The sequence below is a fragment of the Carcharodon carcharias genome, chromosome 6 (assembly GCF_017639515.1).
Source record: "Carcharodon carcharias isolate sCarCar2 chromosome 6, sCarCar2.pri, whole genome shotgun sequence".
NCBI lineage: Eukaryota > Metazoa > Chordata > Chondrichthyes > Lamniformes > Lamnidae > Carcharodon > Carcharodon carcharias.
Window position 1 is genome coordinate 110,212,007 of NC_054472.1, and position 21,511 is coordinate 110,233,517.

At 40.2% G+C, this 21,511-nt stretch overlaps 1 protein-coding gene across 1 annotated transcript in view; it reads right to left on the reverse strand.

The window, feature by feature from the left end:
* Nucleotides 1–10,384: 10,384 nt before the first annotated feature.
* ube2v2 (ubiquitin-conjugating enzyme E2 variant 2) overlaps nt 10,385–21,511 on the reverse strand; it is a 31,499-nt gene continuing 20,372 nt past the window's right edge. Inside the window, exons 2-4 of the mRNA XM_041189605.1 lie at nt 17,091–17,230; nt 15,661–15,786; nt 10,385–11,698 (exon numbers count right to left, since the gene is read on the reverse strand). Coding sequence (XP_041045539.1) covers nt 11,552–11,698; nt 15,661–15,786; nt 17,091–17,230 — 413 coding nt within the window. The 3' untranslated portion in view covers nt 10,385–11,551. The remainder of the gene's footprint in view (nt 11,699–15,660; nt 15,787–17,090; nt 17,231–21,511) is intronic.

The following is a 21,511-nucleotide window of genomic DNA, read 5'->3' on the forward strand; positions in this document are numbered from 1 at the left end:
CAAGGTAGGGAATGATTTTTTTTATTCAAGCACCCAATGTACAACACAACCACATGCAAAATAAAGCTTCCTTACAATATAAACCTTGGTTATAACCTCAGAATACAATCATTTTTGCACCAGCATGAAAATGTCATATCCCAATTGAAGCAAATTTTAATACCCAGTCACTAACACCATCAACCAGGGATGTCAGCCTTGGCTTAAGGATAGCACACTCAACCTTGAGTTGGAAGATAAATCACTACTTCAGAGACTTGAGAACATAATCTAGATCAACATTTCAGTGTACTACTGAGGGAGTTCAGCATTCTCTCAAGACAACAGCATTCATGCTCCCACCTCTATCATTCCACCAGTGCCTTTGCTATTACCTCTCAGCCAGCCAGCCCAGAATATTGCTGCCCATGTCGAGCTGATGCAGTCTGATGCTGGACCCTCAAAGCCCAGAGCTGCTCAAAGATAACTTGCAAGTCCATTTGCAGCCAGCTCATTGAAAATGTCTGCAGCCTTACATTAACCCTGCTGCAGATACTAGGGTAGCACTGTATTGGAGCACTAAGCCAGGCACTGGCACCCCACATGGGACACTATGAGAATGCACAAAGGTGATTAGCTGAGTATTGTTTGGAGTGTTGGTTGTGTTGTTAGATAAAGTTGATATGGAATGGTTGTTTTGTGAGTCTCTTATTTCAGGATTGTGGCCAGTAGGACACTGTGATGATCCACAACCGAGAGATTATGTTGAGAATTGGGGGTCTGGGGATTCATTCAGGAGAACTGAGTCTGATGTTGCATTCACTGACAGCCTGTCCGATTACAGATGTGCCAGCTGCCTCACCCCATCCTCCTACTCTTCCTTCTTCTCCCTCTGCAAGTAGCTTGCCATCTCTGCTACCTCTGCTCCATTTTCCTATGATGCTGGAGCCCAAAGGAGACTGCAACTATAGACCCAATGAGTAGGAGAAACTGATGAACTCAGAGGCCTTTCAGTAGCATACAGCTCATTCAAATTTTCAGCACCACTCCCTTCTGATTCTCACAACTCCTCCATCAACAGGACTTCCACTGAGCCTGCAACAGCAAGTGGATAGTAAAAAGCACCTCACCTGCAAGTTGGATGGTGATGCCTTTAGGTTGCTCAGGTTGGCGGGGTCTCATGCCACTGAATGCATATTGAGCTCTGTATATTTAAGAGAGTGTGTTTCCAGGAAAAGCAAGGTCCATAATGGCAGGTTGGGCATCAAACCTTTGTTACATGCTGAGTAACACCACGATCTACCCATTCTGCATTCAGCCAACATATACATAGGACTCTCACGTTATTCCCCTCCACAACATTGGCATGAACCATGCTGGAAGTGATCAGGAGTACTGATCCCTGCCACTTTTTTTACCTCAGCTGACTCCCATAGCATCAGAACCTGCACCTCTTGTCTTTTATTTCATTGCAATCTGTAGAAAATGGATGTCATATTTCCTACGTTACCACAGTGACTACTGTTGTAAAGCAGTTTGAGAAGCAGAGATTGCAAAAGACACTCTACAAATGAATGTTCTTTCTTTATGACCCAGAAGCCTCCCAGTTTCAATGGCTCTGTGTCATATAACATTGAGTTATCAAAGGAGACTTTGGTTGATTTTTATATCGTGAGCTCATGTCTACAAGGAACACGCTTTACATAGAATCTATACATCTGAAAGAGAGGGGATGTTTTTATCTCATCAGTTTCAGCTGGTTTCAAGCATAGGTCCAAAGTTCACAAGAAAATGCATTAACCTATTGTGCCAACCTGGGTGCGAATTTCACCTCTCTAGCAGAAGCTCCAGTTGTGAAAGAGAGCTATCCTGATGTCACACAGCCCAATCAGTGATGCAATGCCAAGACAAATTCACACATCACTGCTGAAACAACAATTGCTAAGCTGCAAGATAGGTCCTGCAGTGTATTCCTTAAAGGGCCAGGCAACCAAATTGCAGGTAAAGCAATTTTTTTTTAATTTTCCACTTTTGCAATGTATCTGGAAGTAGTCCTGAATGTTTTGGGGTTCTGCAATGAGTTCCTGGATTTGCCAGGGAGTGTTGCTGCATTCTCACAGAGAGGAACACAGAAACAGGAGTAGGCCATTTAATTTAGACACAGCATCAAACTGCCATTTGCTGAAGAGTCTTCCAAACTTCTACCAGCCTTCGTATGTCGAAGTAGTTCCTAATTCCACTCCTGAAAGGTCTTGCTCTAAATTTTTGACCATGCTCCCTCGTCCCCAACTAGTGGATATAGTTTCTCTTTACACTAACTGCTTCATTTAACATCATGACAGCTTTGATTGGTGAGAGGTTTATGTTATGTTGGGCCAGAGATGTCATCAAATGATGCATTTACTGATTTTGACTATCCACGTAAGGTCATTAGACTTCTTGTGGCACAGCTGCCAGTCTCAGGTCCAGATTCCAAGAATTGATCTCCCTGGCCACCTGCCCAGTTGAGGATAGTCCTCAAGAGCCACCTGGCCCCCCTATGGAACTATGGTATCTCTCAGCCCGCCCACCTCCACTATTAATGCCTCCAGTGCTACATTTGCCACCTTGCAACCCTCTCTCTGCCCTGGTGTTCCATTTTCAATGTTTTACATTCCAACATTATTCACTGCAGCATCTCTTTAAGAGAGGCACACTGCACTTAAGCTCTTATGTTAACATTTGTAAGATGCCTCCATGTGCCATTTTCATCTATTACCATGCTTTTTCTGGGAGTCACCTAAGGACTAGGATTGAAACCTGTACTAAATGGTGTTCTCCATGATGTTCTTCATGGTAACCAGGACTCAGTGCTGTTGAGGAATCAGAGCACATCTCTCTTCTGTGTAGCGGTCTACATTTGAAACAAAAACCTTTCTGCCTTTTCCCCCACCTTTAAATAAAGTGATCCATGACCCATCCTACAACATCAGCCATCTTTGACCTTATATGAGCATATCAATGATCATCACTAGACTGGATATGGGATGCTGCATAAGTTCACATTATATGACTCTAACTTCATATAAAATAAGGAGTGATGGGGGTATACATTCTCTTTTAGTACAATGAAGTCCAATTTACTAATAGAACACTTAGGACAGGCAGCCCTTCTGTGTCTACATTTCAAGCAAAAATGGTGGGAGGACATGAACATGTCACAAATCACACTACGATCTTAAAATTCCCACCTGCATCATTCCTACTAGTTGGCTGAGTGGGGGGTGGTGTTAAAAAGGTCCTTTAAGTGAAGGAAGAGGTATTAGTGATGTGCATACAAGCTATTGCTGTTAGGGGAGTAACCATAGTGCAGGATGCCCAGTTATAACCTGTTTAATCAGAATACATTTTGAAGAATTATTTGTGCAAATGTTGCAAGAGGGTACAGTATTATCCAATGCAGCCAATGTATTATCTTGACTAAAATAAAAGTAAAATACTGCGAATGCTGGAAATCTGAAATAAAAACAGAAGGTGCTGGAAAAACTCTACAGGTCTGGCAGCATCTAACAAAGTTAATGTTTTGAGTCCAATAAATTCCATCTATCTCTCCACAGGTGCTGTTATTCTGTTGTTTTTCCAGCACTACCGGTTTCTATTTGTATCTTACTTGTCCTGGTGAGATTGTGGAAATATTTATGGCACTGGTCCAGCATCCTGTGGATGAGTGAGTTGGTACTTAATACCAGTGCCTCCTCACCCCAAATGGGCACAAGCTATTTCTGGTTAGTTTGTTGGTTACCATACCCAAAAGTCTGTTCCTCCTGTGTTCAAACTCCTCCAGAGGACTTAGGTGTCTGAATCAGTGATTTTGTGTTCTTTCCCATTTTGTTGGCATGGCCTGTGGTTTTCTTGGTATCAGTGCTGCATCAGTGCTGGGTTCCATCATGGCCACTCAGCTCCTGACCTCATTACAGCGTTGGTTCAAACATGGACAAAAGAGCTCAAATCAAGAGATTAGGTGAGAGTGACTGCCCTTGACATCAAGGTTGCATTTGACCAAGTGTGGCATCAAGAAGTCATGGCAAAACTGGAGTCAATGGAAATCAAGGGGAAAACTCTCAACTTCTTGGAGTCATACCTGGCACAAAAGATGGTTCTAATTGTTGGAGTTTAATCATCTCAGCCCAGGGCCATTACTGCAGGAGTTCCTCAGGGTAGTATCCTAGGCCCAACCATCTTCAGCTACTTCATCAATGACCTTCCCTCCACCATGATGTCAGAAGTGGGGATGTTTGCTGATAATTGCACAATGTCCAGCACTATTTGCGACTCCTCAGATACTAAAGCAGTCATATGCAGCAAGATCTAGACAATATTCAGGCTTTGGCTGATAAGTGGCAAGCTACACTCATGCCACACAAATGCCAAGCAATGACCATCTCCAACAAGAGAGAATCTAACCATTGTCCTTTGACATTAAATGGCATTTCCATCACTGAATCACCCACTATCAACATCTGGGGTACCATTGACCAGAAACTGAACTGGACCAGCCATATAAATACTGCGACCACAAGAACAGACTTGGAATCCTGCAGTAAGTAACTCACCTCCTAGCTCAACAAAGCCTGTCCACCATCTACAAGACACAAGTCAGGACTGTGGTTAAACACTCTCCACTTACCTGGATGAGTGCAGCTACAACACTAAAGGAGCACAACACCATCCAGGGCAAAGAAGACTACTTGACTGGCACCCCAACTACCACCTTAAACATTCACTCCCTCCACTGCCAACACACTATGCGTACCATCTACTAGATGAATTACAGCAACTCACCAAGGTTCATTCAACAGCACCTTCTAAACCTGTGACCTCTATGACCTAGAAGGGCAAGGGCAGAAGACACATAGGAATACCACCAACTGCAAGTTCCCCTCCAAGCCACATACCATCCTGACTTGGAACTTTTGTTATGATATGGCAGGTGGTATATGCCAGGTTGACCAAATCCCAAAGGGAAACTTGGCCATTCAATCACAATGATTTTGAGATTTGCATTTATTATGAGGTTTGTGCACTGAAGTCAGAAGTCCACTACCACCTTTAGAGATTCAACAGATTAAATTAAAACATTTATTAATCAAAGAAAAGTTAAACACAAGATTATTGTTACAGTTATTTAGTCTTATAACAGTTCCCAAAATTTCTACTTAATTAGACTCCTAACTACACACTTTTTTCAAGGCATTAGTCCAAAATAGTTTAATCTACAAAACATCCTGCAAGATTACCAGGAGCACCCACTGTTTCTATAGGGGAGGTATTTCACAGCTTCTTTCCCCCCTCACTTGAAATGAAACTCCAAAGGCTTTTAACACAACCTTGGTTACTAGAACAGAAAACTTCTCCAGGGTGGCTAAAGGCTTTTTCCACAAGTCTGTTCCACACAGTCAAAATCTCACATGGCCATCCCCATACAGCTTTCCATCCTTCTTTAAATATATTTCATCCTTTTTTATTCTGTAAATTCCATTGTTTCAACCTGTCTTTGGAAATTACTTTTCCCAGAATATAAAAATCTTTCATGTTGTCATTATGGCCAGCACTTTTGGGAAAAATAAACAAAACAACTTTGCCTTATTTATTTTGCCAGCTGTAAACAACTTATCACGTCCCTTTGAAAATGAAACAACCTCCCAACTTACCTAAAAACACAAATTCCATTCACACTGTATCTGCTGAGACCCCATCCTAGCTTATTTCATCTCCGTTTCAAATGCTTGTTTTACACCTAACCCCTTTTGATGCTTCAAACCTTGCAGTCTAACAGTCTGCAGTTTACTTAAATTATTCACACACAGAAACATACACAAACATAAGCCTGCTTTAAAGTATCCCACAGTAATATCAGGAAAAATATGATAATTCCTTTACACTATATTGCCGTTCCTTCACTGTTGCTAGGTCAAAATCCTGGAACTCCCTTCCTAACAGCACTGTGGGCATTCCTACAACATGTGTACTGCAGCGGTTCAAGAAGGCAGCACACCACCACCTTCTCAAGGGCAATTAGGGATGGGTAATAAATGCTGGCCTAGCCAGCGATGCTCACATCCCATGAACAAATTAAAAAAAGGCTGCCATAAGTCTTGCAAAATATGATGTAAAAGATTGTTGAAACATATAGTGAAGTTATGAGTCAAGTGACTGGGCCAATATTGATCCTTTCTTATCTGGTTGTCCCCCATGGTGCTGCTGTGTGCCAACTATCTTTTTCAAAGGCTGCAATAATTTTCCAATAAATCCAGCAGAAAAAACCCATTTTACATAGGATTTACCTAAAGGTGGAGGTAAATTAGCTGCCCCAGGAACTCTTCTGACCAGAGACAAAACAATCTTTCTGATCAGCACAATGGCAGGAGAAAACACTGCGTAGAAATTCCAGGTCAGGTTTCATCAAAACAAATATTTAAGAAATAAGTTGCATTACAACAATCCAAACAGGGAAACGCCAGACCTGTTGGGAATTAAACTTCAAGTCATTCACAACGGTACAACAAAGTGGTGCAATAATTATAATTAAAATGTGTTTCTATCATCAGAACAAAAACTGACTTAATTTTATGTCTTTTTATTTATTCTGCATGCTCTTAGTGTCACATCCATCACATTAATTTCACTACACCTTTGTTGTAGTAGGGCCATTCTCACCCTGTTGCTATACCACTAATCATAAACTTATTGTACCCACAATATCGGTTTTGCTGCATGACCACAAACATTACTGTGCAAGATTAAAACAAACAGCTGGTCTTTATTTTTTATATGTACATGCTGCACAAGACCATTTTTACTTAAGGAATGTACTAAGTCATATTTCTTCCAAGTGGTTGTTGCAATTCATGCCAAACAGCATGACATGCAACTTCAAACTATAAAACACGCTGTCGTCTTAACAGTGCCATTTAACCCTCTGAGAGTTTAGTTAACTCTTAGTGCATTACTTGCCTATTAAATGTCTTTTTGTATGTGCTTTCATTGTGCTTTCTTGGAAATTGGATTACATCTAACGCATAACTGAGCAGCTAAGCAGAACAGTCTGCAACAATGACCCACTAACTAATAAAACAGTCAAATAAACAGTATAAATAATAGCCAATCAGGTCTATAAGCAGCAAATCCATTCTTGTGCACACTGGTTAAGATTACAGACCACACTACTCTTTTTTTGTGGTTGAGGGATCTGGAAACATGCCTCTGTGGAAAAAATTGAATGTTAGTGGTGCATGCTGGTTACTTTGTTTTAAATTTTTTCTCCACCTTCATTTTTCTAATACTGTTACCGTGCATAAGGTGAGACAACTTTTTCCCTCACATCTTACTTCAAGAAACTAAACATTAGACAGACTGCAAATTGAAACAGGGAAATTGGCAATTTTCTAAAACCTTAAAACTAAGAAAAATCATGCACTGGTTTTCCTAGATACTATGCTGTTGTATATTTTTAACATGATGCAACAAATTAGGTTCCTGACACCAGATTACGTTTTGTAATTAATCTTGTTTATTTGCAGGTCAAATCCAGATACTTCATATCTTTAAGCAGTAGACAAAGAGAATTAAAACACTATTGCATTTTCTTTTCCCAGGTAAATATGTAATCTTGTCGCTTCTTCCCAACCTGACTCTCTACTTAAGAAAAATTAGATGTTTATGGTGTTTCTCATCAATACTTGTCATTGGTGATTATGACATGACTAGTGTTATAATGGCCAAACACACAGAAAAAATGCATTTCCTTCAAAACAACAGATGCCAACTTGTTTCATCCTGTTCTTTCAGTGTTACATTTCTTAACTCAAAGCTGCTTTAGCTAATTATTTTCCAATGTGATCATGAAATAGAAAGACAAGAATTTTATATATCCTATCATTTCAGCAAACACCTGTCAGCTAAAATTGTACCCAGCCAAATCAAATACTAAAATTTAATGATAATGAGCCACATTTAACCATTTCATTAAGTAAAAAAACAAAATTTTAATCATCAGATTAAACCAAAACCAAATTCTAACCCTACTTGCATATAACACTATGGTGTCTTACACTGGCATTTGTAAGAATACATTAAAAGTCCGCTTGTGCATTTTCATAATAATTTAACATGCCTCAGTTCATATTAGACAAGGGGTGGAAACAACAGATAAGAAAGGATGCAAAGTAGCCATCCTATCTCCTCCACAGATGTGTTTAGGTTTATGTATATCTGGGGATCAAAGGTGTGTGTTCTCATTAGCATTAACTTATCCCTCCCTCTCCCAGTGCCCTGGCAAACATTTACTCAACTAACAGCACCAAAAGCAGATTGACTGGGCATTGATTACATTCGCTTATGGGACCTTGCTGTGCCCAATCTGATTCCCTAAATAATCATAACTACATTTCTAAAGTAATTCATCAGATGCTGTAAACCATTTTGTAGCCAAAGGACATAAAAGATTCTTTATAAATCCAAGTCAAATTCTACCATCTCCTCAGTGGTTCCCAATTCAACAGAGCCTCAACTTTAAAATTTTAATCCTTGCATTCAGTGCCTTCCATGAATTCACCTCTGCTTATTTTTAACCTCCCAAAACCCTCACTCTGCTTTTCTGGCCCTTTTTGCATCATTAATTTCCTTTGCTACACCATTGACAACCATCCCATCAGCTGTCCAGGTCCTAAGCCACAGAATTCCTTCCCAAGACAATCCATAAAACCTTCCTTTGATAAGGCTTTGCTCACCTGACCCAATATCTCAAATGTGGTTTGCTGACAAATTTGAATAGCTGATGCATCTGTGAAGTGCCTTGGGCTTCAGAGAGCACTTAAGGGTCAACAAGTTGCTGTGGGTCTGGAACCACATGTAGGCAAGCCAGATAAGGACAGATGATTTCCTTCCCAAAAAGGACATTAGCAAACCAGATGGGTTTTTACAACAATCAACAATAGCTTTGTGATCATTTAATTCCAGATTTATTAATTGAATTCCACCAGCTATTATGGTGGGATCTGAATATTAGATTTGGGATTTGATTATTAGTCTGGTCATTAGTTCTGGATTACTAGTCCAGTGACATTACCACAATGTTGCCATCACCCCTTACTCTTCTTCCCACGGCTATCTTCGACATGATACATTTTAGTGGATAAGGAGGCCATATAATCCTTGGAAAATAAATGTCTAAATGGAGTTGACAAGCAGAGGGGTTTGGTGCAACGAGTTGCAACGTAGGTTAGGAAAGCCATAAGAAAAGCAAACAAAGCACTGGCTTTAATTTCTGGGGGGACAGAACCAAAAAAGCAGACAAGTTATTTAAACTTGCAGAACCTTGTTTATAAAACACTTGGGTAACTGTGAACAGGCCTAGTCCCCATAACAGATCTTTTTTAAAAAGCACTTAATATGCAAAACAGATTAATGACACTAGAATTGGGGCTGCACCCAACAGGAAAGATTGAAGAGGCTGAAGCACTCGTTTTTAGGTGATGTTGATTGGGGTGGCAGGAACAGACCCAATAGGTTATGATTATGAAAAGATTTTATGTTGGGCACAAAAAAGATGTTGCCACTTGTGTCAAGGCCAGATTTAAGGTTGTAAATATAAGTCACAAGTAAATCCAACAGGGAATTCAGGCAAGTTCTTTATTGAGAGAGTGATTAGAATGAAGGAATGCACAAATGATTTACGGGGGAAGAAAGGAATATGTTGAGGGGATTAGAAGGGTAGGAGAAGACTCATGTACAGCATAAACACCTGCATGGATATTTTGGGCCAAATGGCCTACTCATGTTCAGTAAATACAATGTAATAGTATGTAATTAAGTTGCTCAAGAGCTTTGAAATACTTATTTGGCCCTGCTGCCATTTCTGGAATCTGCACTCCAAACTGAGGATGCCAGTTGCAACTCTTTTTTTAAAAAAGGAAAAAGCTTCACCCTTGGGACGTAAGCATTGCAGGCAACGCCAGTACTTATTGTCCATCCCCAGTTGCACTCAAAAAGGTGGCTGTGCTTCAAGATAACTCATTGCTGGAGAGACAGAGGATCTGATAAGCTGCAAGTTATTTAATTATTGGTCGACCTTAGATATACTAAATTGTTGAATATATGATTCTCTCAGTGGTTACTACCAGATCAGTGGTGAATACACTGCAGTAATACTTCCTTAATGCAGTGTACAAATATATTGCATGATGTAGTATTATGCCAGATCAGTCTTAATCCCTAGTCAATGACTGTCATTTTCTGAGATGAACTGACCAATGAGACAGGAGAACAAAAATAAAAAGCCCTTAAGTACACTGTCTTTTAGTGGAAAATCTAAACCACTAGTGGCAAAATCACCAAGGTTGGTTAAAAAAAAACAAGATGAGCATGATTTTAAACATTATTGTTTATTAAATGAATACACCCACCTTAAGTTTTTCACAAACTTGAATGGGAAACAGTCTTTATCAATTACAGCAAATTTGTGAGATACTCTCACGAGAGAAAGTAAACTTCAGATAGTTGTACTCTACCCGATTTTCTTTTGACAGGATCAGTAGCAGCTTTGAGTCAGAGATTTATCATTTTTCTGTGTATTCTAAAGGGAAAGTATGACAGCCTAGTAAATTAACTAGCCAGGTAATTTTGCCCTCCAGAAACAAAATGCTTTTGAAAGGTGAAGAGTAAGTCCTTATTTCACAAATTTGAAATGAATAAAAAAGTTCTCAAACTGTGACCACCTGAATGATTTTACCACTAAACTTTAAAAAAAAAAGTATTTGGTCAAACAATAATTAATTACCCAATTCAGAGACTGAAACGAGGAGCATTTCGCTGCTTCTTATTCACATCTTCAAGACTAGCTTTAAATTTTAGAAAGTCCTAACTATACACCAATATTCTTTTCTTGCAAATTCTAAATGCATGTTTTGGTAGAACCAGACTGTAAACAAATGCAATATTACTTGATACACAAGAGCTGCTTAACAGAAAGTCATTTTCATAAATACAAATATTAAAACAATCCTCAACACACTGACATTACAATTAATCTGCACCACAATGCAGCAAAATAATGAGCAAAAACTTCCAACAATTCTTATTGAATGAGTTTAGTTTGCATAACATACACAACAACCTAAAGTTTTCTTTTAATACAGCTCTTTTTCATCGATGAGTTCCAGAGCATGCCATTATATACACCAACTACTGTCTTTATTAACCAATAATCTTGTGTAACATATATATCTGCTATGATCAGGCAATAAATGTCTTGGTTTCACTCCCTCATCTTTACCCCTCCCCCCATCCAAGTGGAAGCCAAGATTCCAAATGGCTTTTAGATCACCGATGTCACCATTGCCTTGATAAGAGAAAATAAGTTACTCTACACCACTATTGGATTTATTTGTGGCTCGGAACATTATTGTGGGCGTACATTTCAAGATTTACAGATATCCTGGTCATGTTTTGTGGGCATTTAGTATTGAGGAAAATTGACAAGACATGAATAGGAAGTGAGGTTTTTGAGAGAGAGGAGGTTTTGGATCCATTAAAATTAATTGCTGTAAGTTTGTCCTTCAGGGGGCTGTGAGATCTTCACATTCTCTTTGCATGTCATCATACGTCGTAGGTCTTGAAGTATAGCCTTAATACTATAGGAATTTTGCCACTTAGATAGAACTGGTATGCTACGTGAATCCACCTACAAGGGAAAAAAAGTTGTGTAAAATGCATAAGTACAATTTTAAACTTATTTTTTCAAATAGCCAACCATCACCAATCAGACCCAAGATCACAGATTAAGGCAAGTAACCTAGAGCCAGAAAATTTACATTTATCTTTGATAGCTGTCAGGAGATATTCAAGAATGAAAGCTTGCCAGAGTTCCGTAGCTGGATCAACCAATGGAAGTGGTGATTTTTGGGTGAGGTGGGGTGAAGGGTGGGGAAGAAAAAGCATTTATAAATTTTGTATAGAACACAAAAATATTCAGAAGATCTTGCATATTTTCCTGCATTAGGGTTCTAAAAGAAAAGTGAAATTTTCTGATCAGATATTCAAAAAGTTAGCTAAAATGAATTTAAATTTCCTTTGAAAATGCATTCTTTGATCAGATTGCATAAATCTATTGCTCGGTTTTAGTTTTGCTGACTCCAAGAATTAAATTTCACTATACAGATTTTCTGTCCACCACTTTGTGCCTGCTGGGACCTATTCAGATAAGCTTTCTGTAATTATTCCAAATACTTAATATAGATGCACAATTTATGAATTTCTGTTAACACGAGAAATAATTTAGCTTACCTACTACAGCCAAAACTTGTTCACTGATTAATCTAAGGTGGCTTAACCAAAGAATTGCATTTTATCAACAGCCTATAAGGGTGTAAAAGCAATATCAATTGTTTTGGCCCAAATTTTAATCCTAACAATATTCAATTCACACTGCAGAGACCTTTCCCTTCAGATTCCTCCACACTCAAGAGTGGTGATGAGATTTGGGCAGAATGTGGAAATCAATGATGCAACAGCATACAGAATCATAGAATGGTTAAAGTACAGGAGCGTTGTACCTGTTGTGTCCATGCCAGCTTGCTGTAATAGCAGCTCAGCTAGCCCCACCAACCATCCCAGGCCATACGCCCATTCCCACCACCAAATCTCTACAACTTCTCTCTTCAAGTGCTTACCAATTCCCTTTTGAAAGCCACAACTGAATCCACCTTCGCCACACTTTCATGCAGTGCATTCCAGATCCTAACCACTTGCTGGGTTAAAAAAAGATTTTCTTCTGTCACCATTGCTTCTTTTGCAAACTACCTTAAATCAGTGTTCCCACTGTGACCCTTAATCCACAGAAACAGTTTCTCTCTACCTGTTCCTTTGGACCTTTCATGATCTTGACAACCTCTGCCAAATCTCCTCAATCTTCTCTAAGGAGGACAACCCCAGCTTCTCTAATCTATCCATGTAACTGAAGCCCCTCATCCTTGAAAACCATTCTCATCTTTGACACAAGCATACAAAATAGGAGAAGTAGGCGATTTGACCCCTCAAGCCTGCTCTGCCATTCAATAAGATCATGGATGTGTTTGTGTTGAGTTCCACATTCCCATCTACGCTCAATAACCATGGACTCTTGTTCAGCAAGGGGGCAAGGGAATCAATCCATCTCTGCCTTAAAAGGTATTCAATGACCCTGCCTTCACCACCTTCTGAGGCAGAGAGTTCCAAAGTCACAACCCTCAGAGGTCAATTTTCTCATCTGCCCTAAAAAATTGACCCCTAATTTTAAAACAGTTCCTCTTAGTTCTCCCACAAAAGAGGAAACATTCTTTCCACGTCCACCTTGTCAATACCATTCAGGATCTTACACACTTCAATCAAGACATCCCTCACTCTAAACTTCAGTGGAAACAAGCCCAATATGTCCAACCTTTCCTCATAAGACCACCCGCTCATTCCAGGTATCAATGTAGTAAACCTCCTCTGAACTGCCTCTATTGCATTTACATTCTGCCTTAAATAAGGAGACCAAAACTGCACACAGTATTCAAGATGTGGTCTCACCAATGCCTTCCATAACTGAAGCATAAGGGATCCTCCCTAAAGCGTTTTCACCCGGCCTAAAGTACAGTGCCCAGAATTGGACACAACAAATTGAGGCCAAACTAGTGTTTTATAAATGTTCAATACAACTTCCTTGCTTTTCTAATCTACACTATTTATAAAGCTCAGGATCCCATTCACTTTTTAACCAATTTCTCGACTTGCCCTGCTATCTTCAATGATTTATATACATACATCCCCAGGTCTCTTCTGTTCCTGCAACCATTTAGAATTGTACTCTTATTTTACATCGCCTCTCATTCTTCTGAGCAAAATGTATGTAATTTCACACTCCTCTGCATTAAATTTTATCTGCTCATTCCATTTCATTTTAATTCATTCCACCAGCCTATGTCCTCTTGAAGTCTATTGCTATCCTCCTCATAGCTTACAGCACCTCCAAGTGTTGTCATCTACAAACTTTGAAATTGTGCACTGTACATCTAAGTCCAGGTCGTCAATATATATTGTACAAGTCCCAATGGATTGTATCGTGAGGTGGCAGGATACAAGTTTGTCCTAACAAATCCCAACATAACGTGCTAATTGCAATTATACCAATGAGACAAATGAGAGGAAAAGGAATAAGAAAGGCAAGTCTGCTTCCTTGTATACAGAGTCATGAGGAATACTAGTTCCCCATCATTTTCCAGATTACCCAAGAACATGCACAACAGATAGCAGGGAATGAATTATTAGTTATCCAAAAATAACTTCTACAATTCTTGTGTGCATCAGCGTTCCTCTACCTCACCATCCTTGGTGACATAAAGGTGCAAAGACACAGAATCTCTTAGAATATTGACTTCCTTCGATTGGTGAGTTACAGAAGGGTTTTACCATTTGCCATATTTTTACCATTTGCCATATATCATTGGCTGTACTAGTTAGTGAAAAAAAACTGCATTTCTATATTATCTAATCACGTCTCAAAAGCGCATCTACTTCACACACAATTAACAACTTCTGTGGTGCAGTGATTAACGTCATCAAATATTTGTGCAGGCCAGTATCACAAGCATCAGTAAATCAAATTACCAACTGATCTGTTCTTGGTGCTGTTGGTTAAGAGAGAATGTTAGTCAGGGACAAGAGCCAGATTTTCATGTACAGCTGAGTTCTTAAATATCTATTTGAATCCTTAGTTTGACATTTCATACATATGTGGCAGATCCAACATTGCAGCACTTTCATTGTACTGCAATGGAATGCCAGCTTGATTATATATTCAATTTCTTGGATGAGGCTTGCATCTAAATCAGATGAGAATACTTCCATTTGAGCCAAGCTGATTTTTAATTTGGGGGAGGGGTGGCAGGGTTGGCTGTTGCAAGGGATTAAAGACAAGGAAAACAAAGGGTTATGCAGCAGCAATTTCCAACACACTATCACCAATGTGGATCCCAACTGTTGTTTTGCTCAATTAAAGCTACGTCGCTGGGCACTGTCAAATACATAAAATATGTTTTCACAAATTAATAGGGAGAAACATTGGGAGCAAATCACAAAATTGTTAGGCCATTCGGCCCATCGTGCCTGCACCAGCACTCTGAATAAGCATTTCACCTAGCTTCTCCCCATAACCCTGCACATTGTTTCTTTTCAAATAGTCATTTAATTCCCTCTTGAATGCCTCAATTGAACCTACCTCCATCACATTCTCAGGCAGTGCATTCCAGACCCTAACCACTTGTATGCAAAAAGTTTCTTTCATGTCACTTTTGCTTCTTTTACCAATTAGCTGAAATCTGTGCCCTCTTTTTCTCGATCCTTCTGCCAATGGGGACAGTTTTGCCTATCTAAAATCATCTCCACTTTCCCTTGTGTGCTCTGAACAGCTGGTCTTCAAAACTGACAAAAACGTACATGCTGATCACCTACATAAATTCTTGGTCAAGGTGCGCTACATATTAAAGGAGAAAATTTGATCTGAGAGAGAGAGACAGAGTGTGAGTCAGAAGTCAGGAGAAATGAACAAAAGGTCAAAAGGCAAAAAGGGAACGTATCTTAGACTGCCAGCATGTCATTAAAATCATTGGGTAATAGTTCACTCACCAGTCCATTGGAATTATTTATTCCATTCATATTTATTTTTGTTACAAATCTAACAGTTGGAGCTACATCTGGATATCTAGTTCCACACTCTATTTTCAGGCTATATATTCTGTTTTCAAAGCAAGTCTGAAAAAAAAAAGAACATTCAAATTTGAATATTTCATCGAACAAATGCAAAAGTAGTACAGTAGACATACTAAGCATGATCCCGAAAAACTTATGCATCAAGTTTTGCCAGGCGCTATCAATTGCATTTCAGTAGCAAAGAGCAGGTCGTTTTTAACTGTTTTTTTGGAAATTGCTTCAGACTTCACCACTTACAGCCCATGCCAACTTCTCTATTTCCGAAAAAATACATTTTGTTGAAGCTTTTTCATCTTGCACTCAGTAGGACAAATCGCAAGAATACCAATGTCAGGAGAAGCAATAACCTGATGGATATGCTTGCAGTTGGCTTGATGGGTGCAAGACGAAAAGCTTGACAAAATGTCTTTTTCCAGTAATAGGTTCTGTACTACCAAATGACTATTCTCTATTTCCTTTTAGATAAATCTGAGCAACAAAAAGGAGCAGCCAAGGATCAAGGACTCCAATCCTACTTTCCATCTATCATTAGTTCACCTGTTGGATCTTTGTTTCCCCTACATAAAGCATCAGCTCAGCTGCATCCACCTGCAACGATGATAGCTTACCGTTTGTAAGGATCACTTGGTGGATAACCGAGGCTTTACAGATTCGATCAATTTGGATACTTTCCTGCTGTTCAGTGGCCAATCAAAATCCATGCCCAGCATCAATGCTCCAGCATATACAAGAAAGCTGTCTAAGAACAAGTCAACTTGCATATCCTTCAATCAACACCCCCCCCCCCCAACTTAAAACACTAGCGTACATTTATGAAGGCATCCTGTATGAATAAGTCATATGGACTCAAAACATCAACTGCTTCTCTCTCCACAGATGCTGTCAGACCTCAATTTTTCCAGCATTTTCTGTTTTTGTTTCAGGTTTCCAGTGTCCACAGTATTTTGCTTTTATCTGTGTGAAAAGAGGGTGGTTTATCCATGGCTGAGGATGGACTTCCTTCAGTAGGTCCTTCGCTACACCAAGAGTACCACCACCTGAGGCCCCAAAACTTTTATAAAGCAGCAAATATCTACCTCTGAACCTTCTTTGACAGGCTTAAGATATCAAAACAGAACAAACATTATAGGGATTACACAGCACGATAGTGGATTACAGCCATTTTTGAGTTGATGGGTGTTTCGGAAGAGGTCCCTTTTAGTAATCATTATAGCAAAACTGGTGCCAATCAACCCTTACTGGAAAGTGGAAAAACATGATCATAATTTTCTCTTCACGGTATAGTACAAGGAGAGAACATTTGCACAATAGTATTTTGACCCTATACTGCTTGTTACTTTACTGACCCTGGGTGGCCCAATAATCATTCCTGTCCATCGTGTGAGTGTCATATCTTCATCATCCTCGAGGCCCCAGCTCACAGTTCCATCACCTACACCTTTCTGGCCTTCTTCAAGTTCTTCCAACAAACAAAAATTGCGAGGAACTGTCCAACATATATAAAAAGAAGTTAGTTGTTCACCATTAGTCAACATCAAGATCAGAAATACACTGTAACCAAAAAAATCATAAAACCAAAACTAATTTATCTTTCACATCAAACTAAAAATATCCATATGTTCTTTCAAAAGCAACAGTACAGGCTATGCAATCCAAGGTTGGTCTGCAAATTTTAAGTTAAGTGTTTACGGCTGGCTTAACAGAAATTGAACTTTAACTATAAATATAAAAAAGCCATTCTTATTTTATCCATAATGCGTTGACATTATTCCATAATTTCTACAAATAGAAGGCATTCCCAGTGATGCCCAATTAAAATTTGTAATACACCTTACACAACTTGAAAATCTAGCAGTTTCATAATCACATTGTTAATTCATACCAGCAACCACCTCACATTTCAGTTTGCCAAGTGTAATACATAGTAATCATGGTCCTATTGTAGAGAAAATCAATTTTGGGATGGATTTCACACAATCCCACATATATTCTTACAATGGTGTGTATTTTCACTGCTTACAGTGTGTGGTGCTCTGTTCCCTAGACAATGACTCCATCCCTCTTCACAACCTTGTGTAATATTTGCCCCTTAGCTACTGACCACATATTCGTGCCACTTACAAGGCCAGTTATTTCCATGTCCGTAACATTATCTGATTCTGGCCTGCCTCAGTTCACCTACTGATGAAACCCTCATCCATGCCTCTGCTGCCCCTAGACTGGATTATTTCAACGTGCACCTGGCCGACCTCCCACATTCTCAAGTTTACGGAGGTGTAAGTCATCCAAACTCTACTGTCTGTGGCCTTACTTGCACCAAGTCCCATTTTCCCTAAACTCCACAAATCCCTACTTAAACCTGCCCACCTCTTTACCTCTTTCCTTTTAAAAAAAACTGTCCTTAAAACCTACTTCTCTGACCAAGCTTTTGGCCTCTACCTTAATAATGCCTTAAGTGACAAATTTTGTTTTATAATTTCCTTGGGATATATTAACCACTATACAAGTTCTATTAGTCAGATGTCATTAGTTAGACTTGTCTTTTCAAATTTTCACATTTGTGAGACAAATTGCTGAAAATGTTCACTAATAATGCAGTCAGAAAAACAGTGCAAGCAAATACATGCTGCTTTAATCAAACAAGTGGTGTATATTAGGATGTCAAATCAGGTGCAGTAAGAGGGGAAATAAGAGACAGAGAAAAAAAAGGAGTAAAAAAGAATTTTTATATTTTTAAAATTTCTAACAATCAACACCTAAAAGAATAAAACTTCTAACTTGTAAGAGTTAATTTCAGTGCAAGAGTTTTTAAATGCTTGATAATTACCACTCATGTCATTCAGAGCACTTAAGACTGGAAGGGACAATTTTTAACTCTGGCCAGTCTAGTTCATGTCTCCCATGCAAGTACAGCAACTTCATATCACTCACATGGATTTTTCTGGTGAGGCAGCCAGAGAGGTGCACTGATGAAACCCTCATCCATGTCTTTGCTGCCTCTAGACTGGATTATTTCAACGTGCACCTAGCCGGCCTCCCACATTCTCAAGTTTACGGAGGGGTAAGTCATCCAAACTCTACTGCCTGTGTCCTTACTTGCACCAAGTCCCATTTTCCCATCAGCCCTGTGTTCACTGACTTGCACAAGCTTCTGGGTGAGCAACACCTCAGTTTTAAAATTCCAGAAGTCATCTGGATTTTCACATTTTAGCCATGCATCTGCACTCATTTGAACCTTATCACTGGCAGGTAGACAACAGTGAAGACCATTAACTTCAATATTTTTTTGTATTCATTTATGGGATGTGGGCACCACTGACAAGGCCAGCATTTATTGGCCATCCCTAATTGCTCTTGAGACGGTGGCTGTGAGCTGCCTTCTTGAACCACTGCAGATAATCTGGTGTAGGTACATCCACAATGCCATTAGGGAGGGAGTTACAGGATTTTGACCAAGCAACAGTGAGGGAATGGTGAAATTTTTGCAAGTCGGGATGCTGTGTGGCTTGGAGGGGAACTTCCAGGTGGTGGAACTGCCCATGTATCTGCTGCCCTTGTCTTTCCAGATGGTAGCGGCCGTGAGTTTAGAAGATGCTGCCTAAGGAGCCTTAGTGAGTTTCTGCAGTGCATCCTGTAGGTGGTACACACTGCTGCCATTGCTCATTGGTGGCGGAGGAAGCAAATGTTTGTGGTCAGGGTGCCAAGTGGGTTGTTTTGTCCTGGACAGTGTCAAGCTTATTGAGTGTTGTTGGAGGTGCACTCATCCAGGTAAGTGATGGGTATCCCATCACACTCCTGACCGTGTGCCTTGTAGATGGTGGACAGGCTTTGGAGAGTCAGGAGCAGAGTTACTCATCACAGGATTCCAAACCTCTGACCTGCTCTTGTAGCCACCGTATTTAGTCCAGTTCAGTTTCTGGTCAATGGTACCCCCCATCCAAGATGTTGACAGTGGGGGGATTCAGTGATGCTAATGCCACTGAATATCAAAGGGCGACAATTAGATCCTCTCTTGTTGGAGATGGTCATTGCCTGGCACTTGTGTGGCAAAAATGTTACTTGCCACTTGTTAGCCCAAGCCTGGATGTTGCATTTGGACATGGATGGGCTATTTCAGCATCTGAGTCACCGCAAATGGTGCTAAACATTGTGATCATCCGCAAACGTCCCCACTTCTGACATTACAATGGAAGGAAGGTCATTGATTAAGCAGCTGATGATGGTTGGGCCTAGGGCACAACACTAGAGGACTCCTGCAGTGATGCCCTGGGGATGAGATGATTGACCTCCAACAACCACAAACAACCATCTTCCTTTGTGCGATGTATGACTCCAACCAGCAAAGTTTTCCCCAGATTCCCATTAAATCCAGTTTTGCTAGGGTTCCTTGATGCCACACTCAGTCAAATGTTGCCTTGATATTAAGAGCAGTCACACTCACCTCATCTCTGGAGTTCAGCTCTTTTGTCCATGTTTGAACCGAGGGTGTAATGAGATCAGAAGCTGAGTGACCCTGAAGGAACCCAAACTGAGCATCAGTGAGGTCAATGCTAAGCATTGATAGCACTGTTGATGGACCTCTTCCATTTATTGATGATTGAGAGTACATCGAAGGGGCGATAATTAGCCGGGTTGGATTTGTCCTATTTTTTGCATACAGGGCATATCTGGGCAATTTTCCACATTGCCGGGTAGATGCCAGTGTTGTAGCAACACTGGAACAACTTGGCGAGGGGTGCAGCAAGTTCTGGAGCACGAGTCTTCAGTACGATTGCCAGAATGTCAACAGGGCCCATAGCTTTTGCAGAATCCAGTGCCATCGGCTGTTTCTCAGTATCACGTGGAGTGAATCGAGTTGACTGAAGACTGGCATCTGTGATGCTGGGGATCTCCGGAGCAGACAGAGATGGATCAGCCACTCGGCACTTCTGGCTGAAGAATGTTGTGAATGCTTATGTACTGGAGTCCTTCATCACTGAGGATGGATATACTTGTGGAGCCACCTCCTCCAGTGAGTTGCTTAACTGCACACCACCATACACAACTGGATGTGGCAGGACTGCAGAGCTTAGGTCGGATCCATTGGTTGTGGAATCGATTAGCTCTATCACTTGCTGCTTGTGCTATATGGCATACAAGTAGTCCTGCATTGTAGCTTCACGAAGTTGACACCTCATTTTTAGATATGCTCCTGGCATGCACTTCTGCGCGCTTCATTGAATTAGGGCCGATCCCCTGGCTTGGCGGTACTGGTAGAAAGGGGGATATGCCAGGCCATGAGGTTACAGATTGTGGTTGAGTACAATTCTGCTACTGCTGATGGCCCACAACGCCTCGTGGTTGCCCAGTCTTGAGGTACTAGATTTGTTCGAAATCTATCCCATTTAGCACGGATCTATCAAGTGCAAACTTTGATCAGTGACTTTCCCTTCACCTCTCTGAAAGGAAATAGTAGGCCATCACATGTCTTGTTCCTACAGCACCCCAGCTATGAAGTGAGCTGGTGCCAACAAGTTGCTCAAAAGCACTTACCCTATAGGATTTATTCAAACCAGTTCAGATGTAGTTCCATTCACCAGTTAAGGAGCACTCCACTTAGCATGTCACTTGAGAAGCAACTCTGAAAACATACAACTGGCTAAAATGTAGAGATAAAAATTCTTAAATGCAGCTTTAAATTTTCTTGAATAAATACCTTCTTTTAACAATAGCTTATTAATGTACAATTTAGCAAATCAGTGCTGTTGAAGCACAAGATCGCCACCTT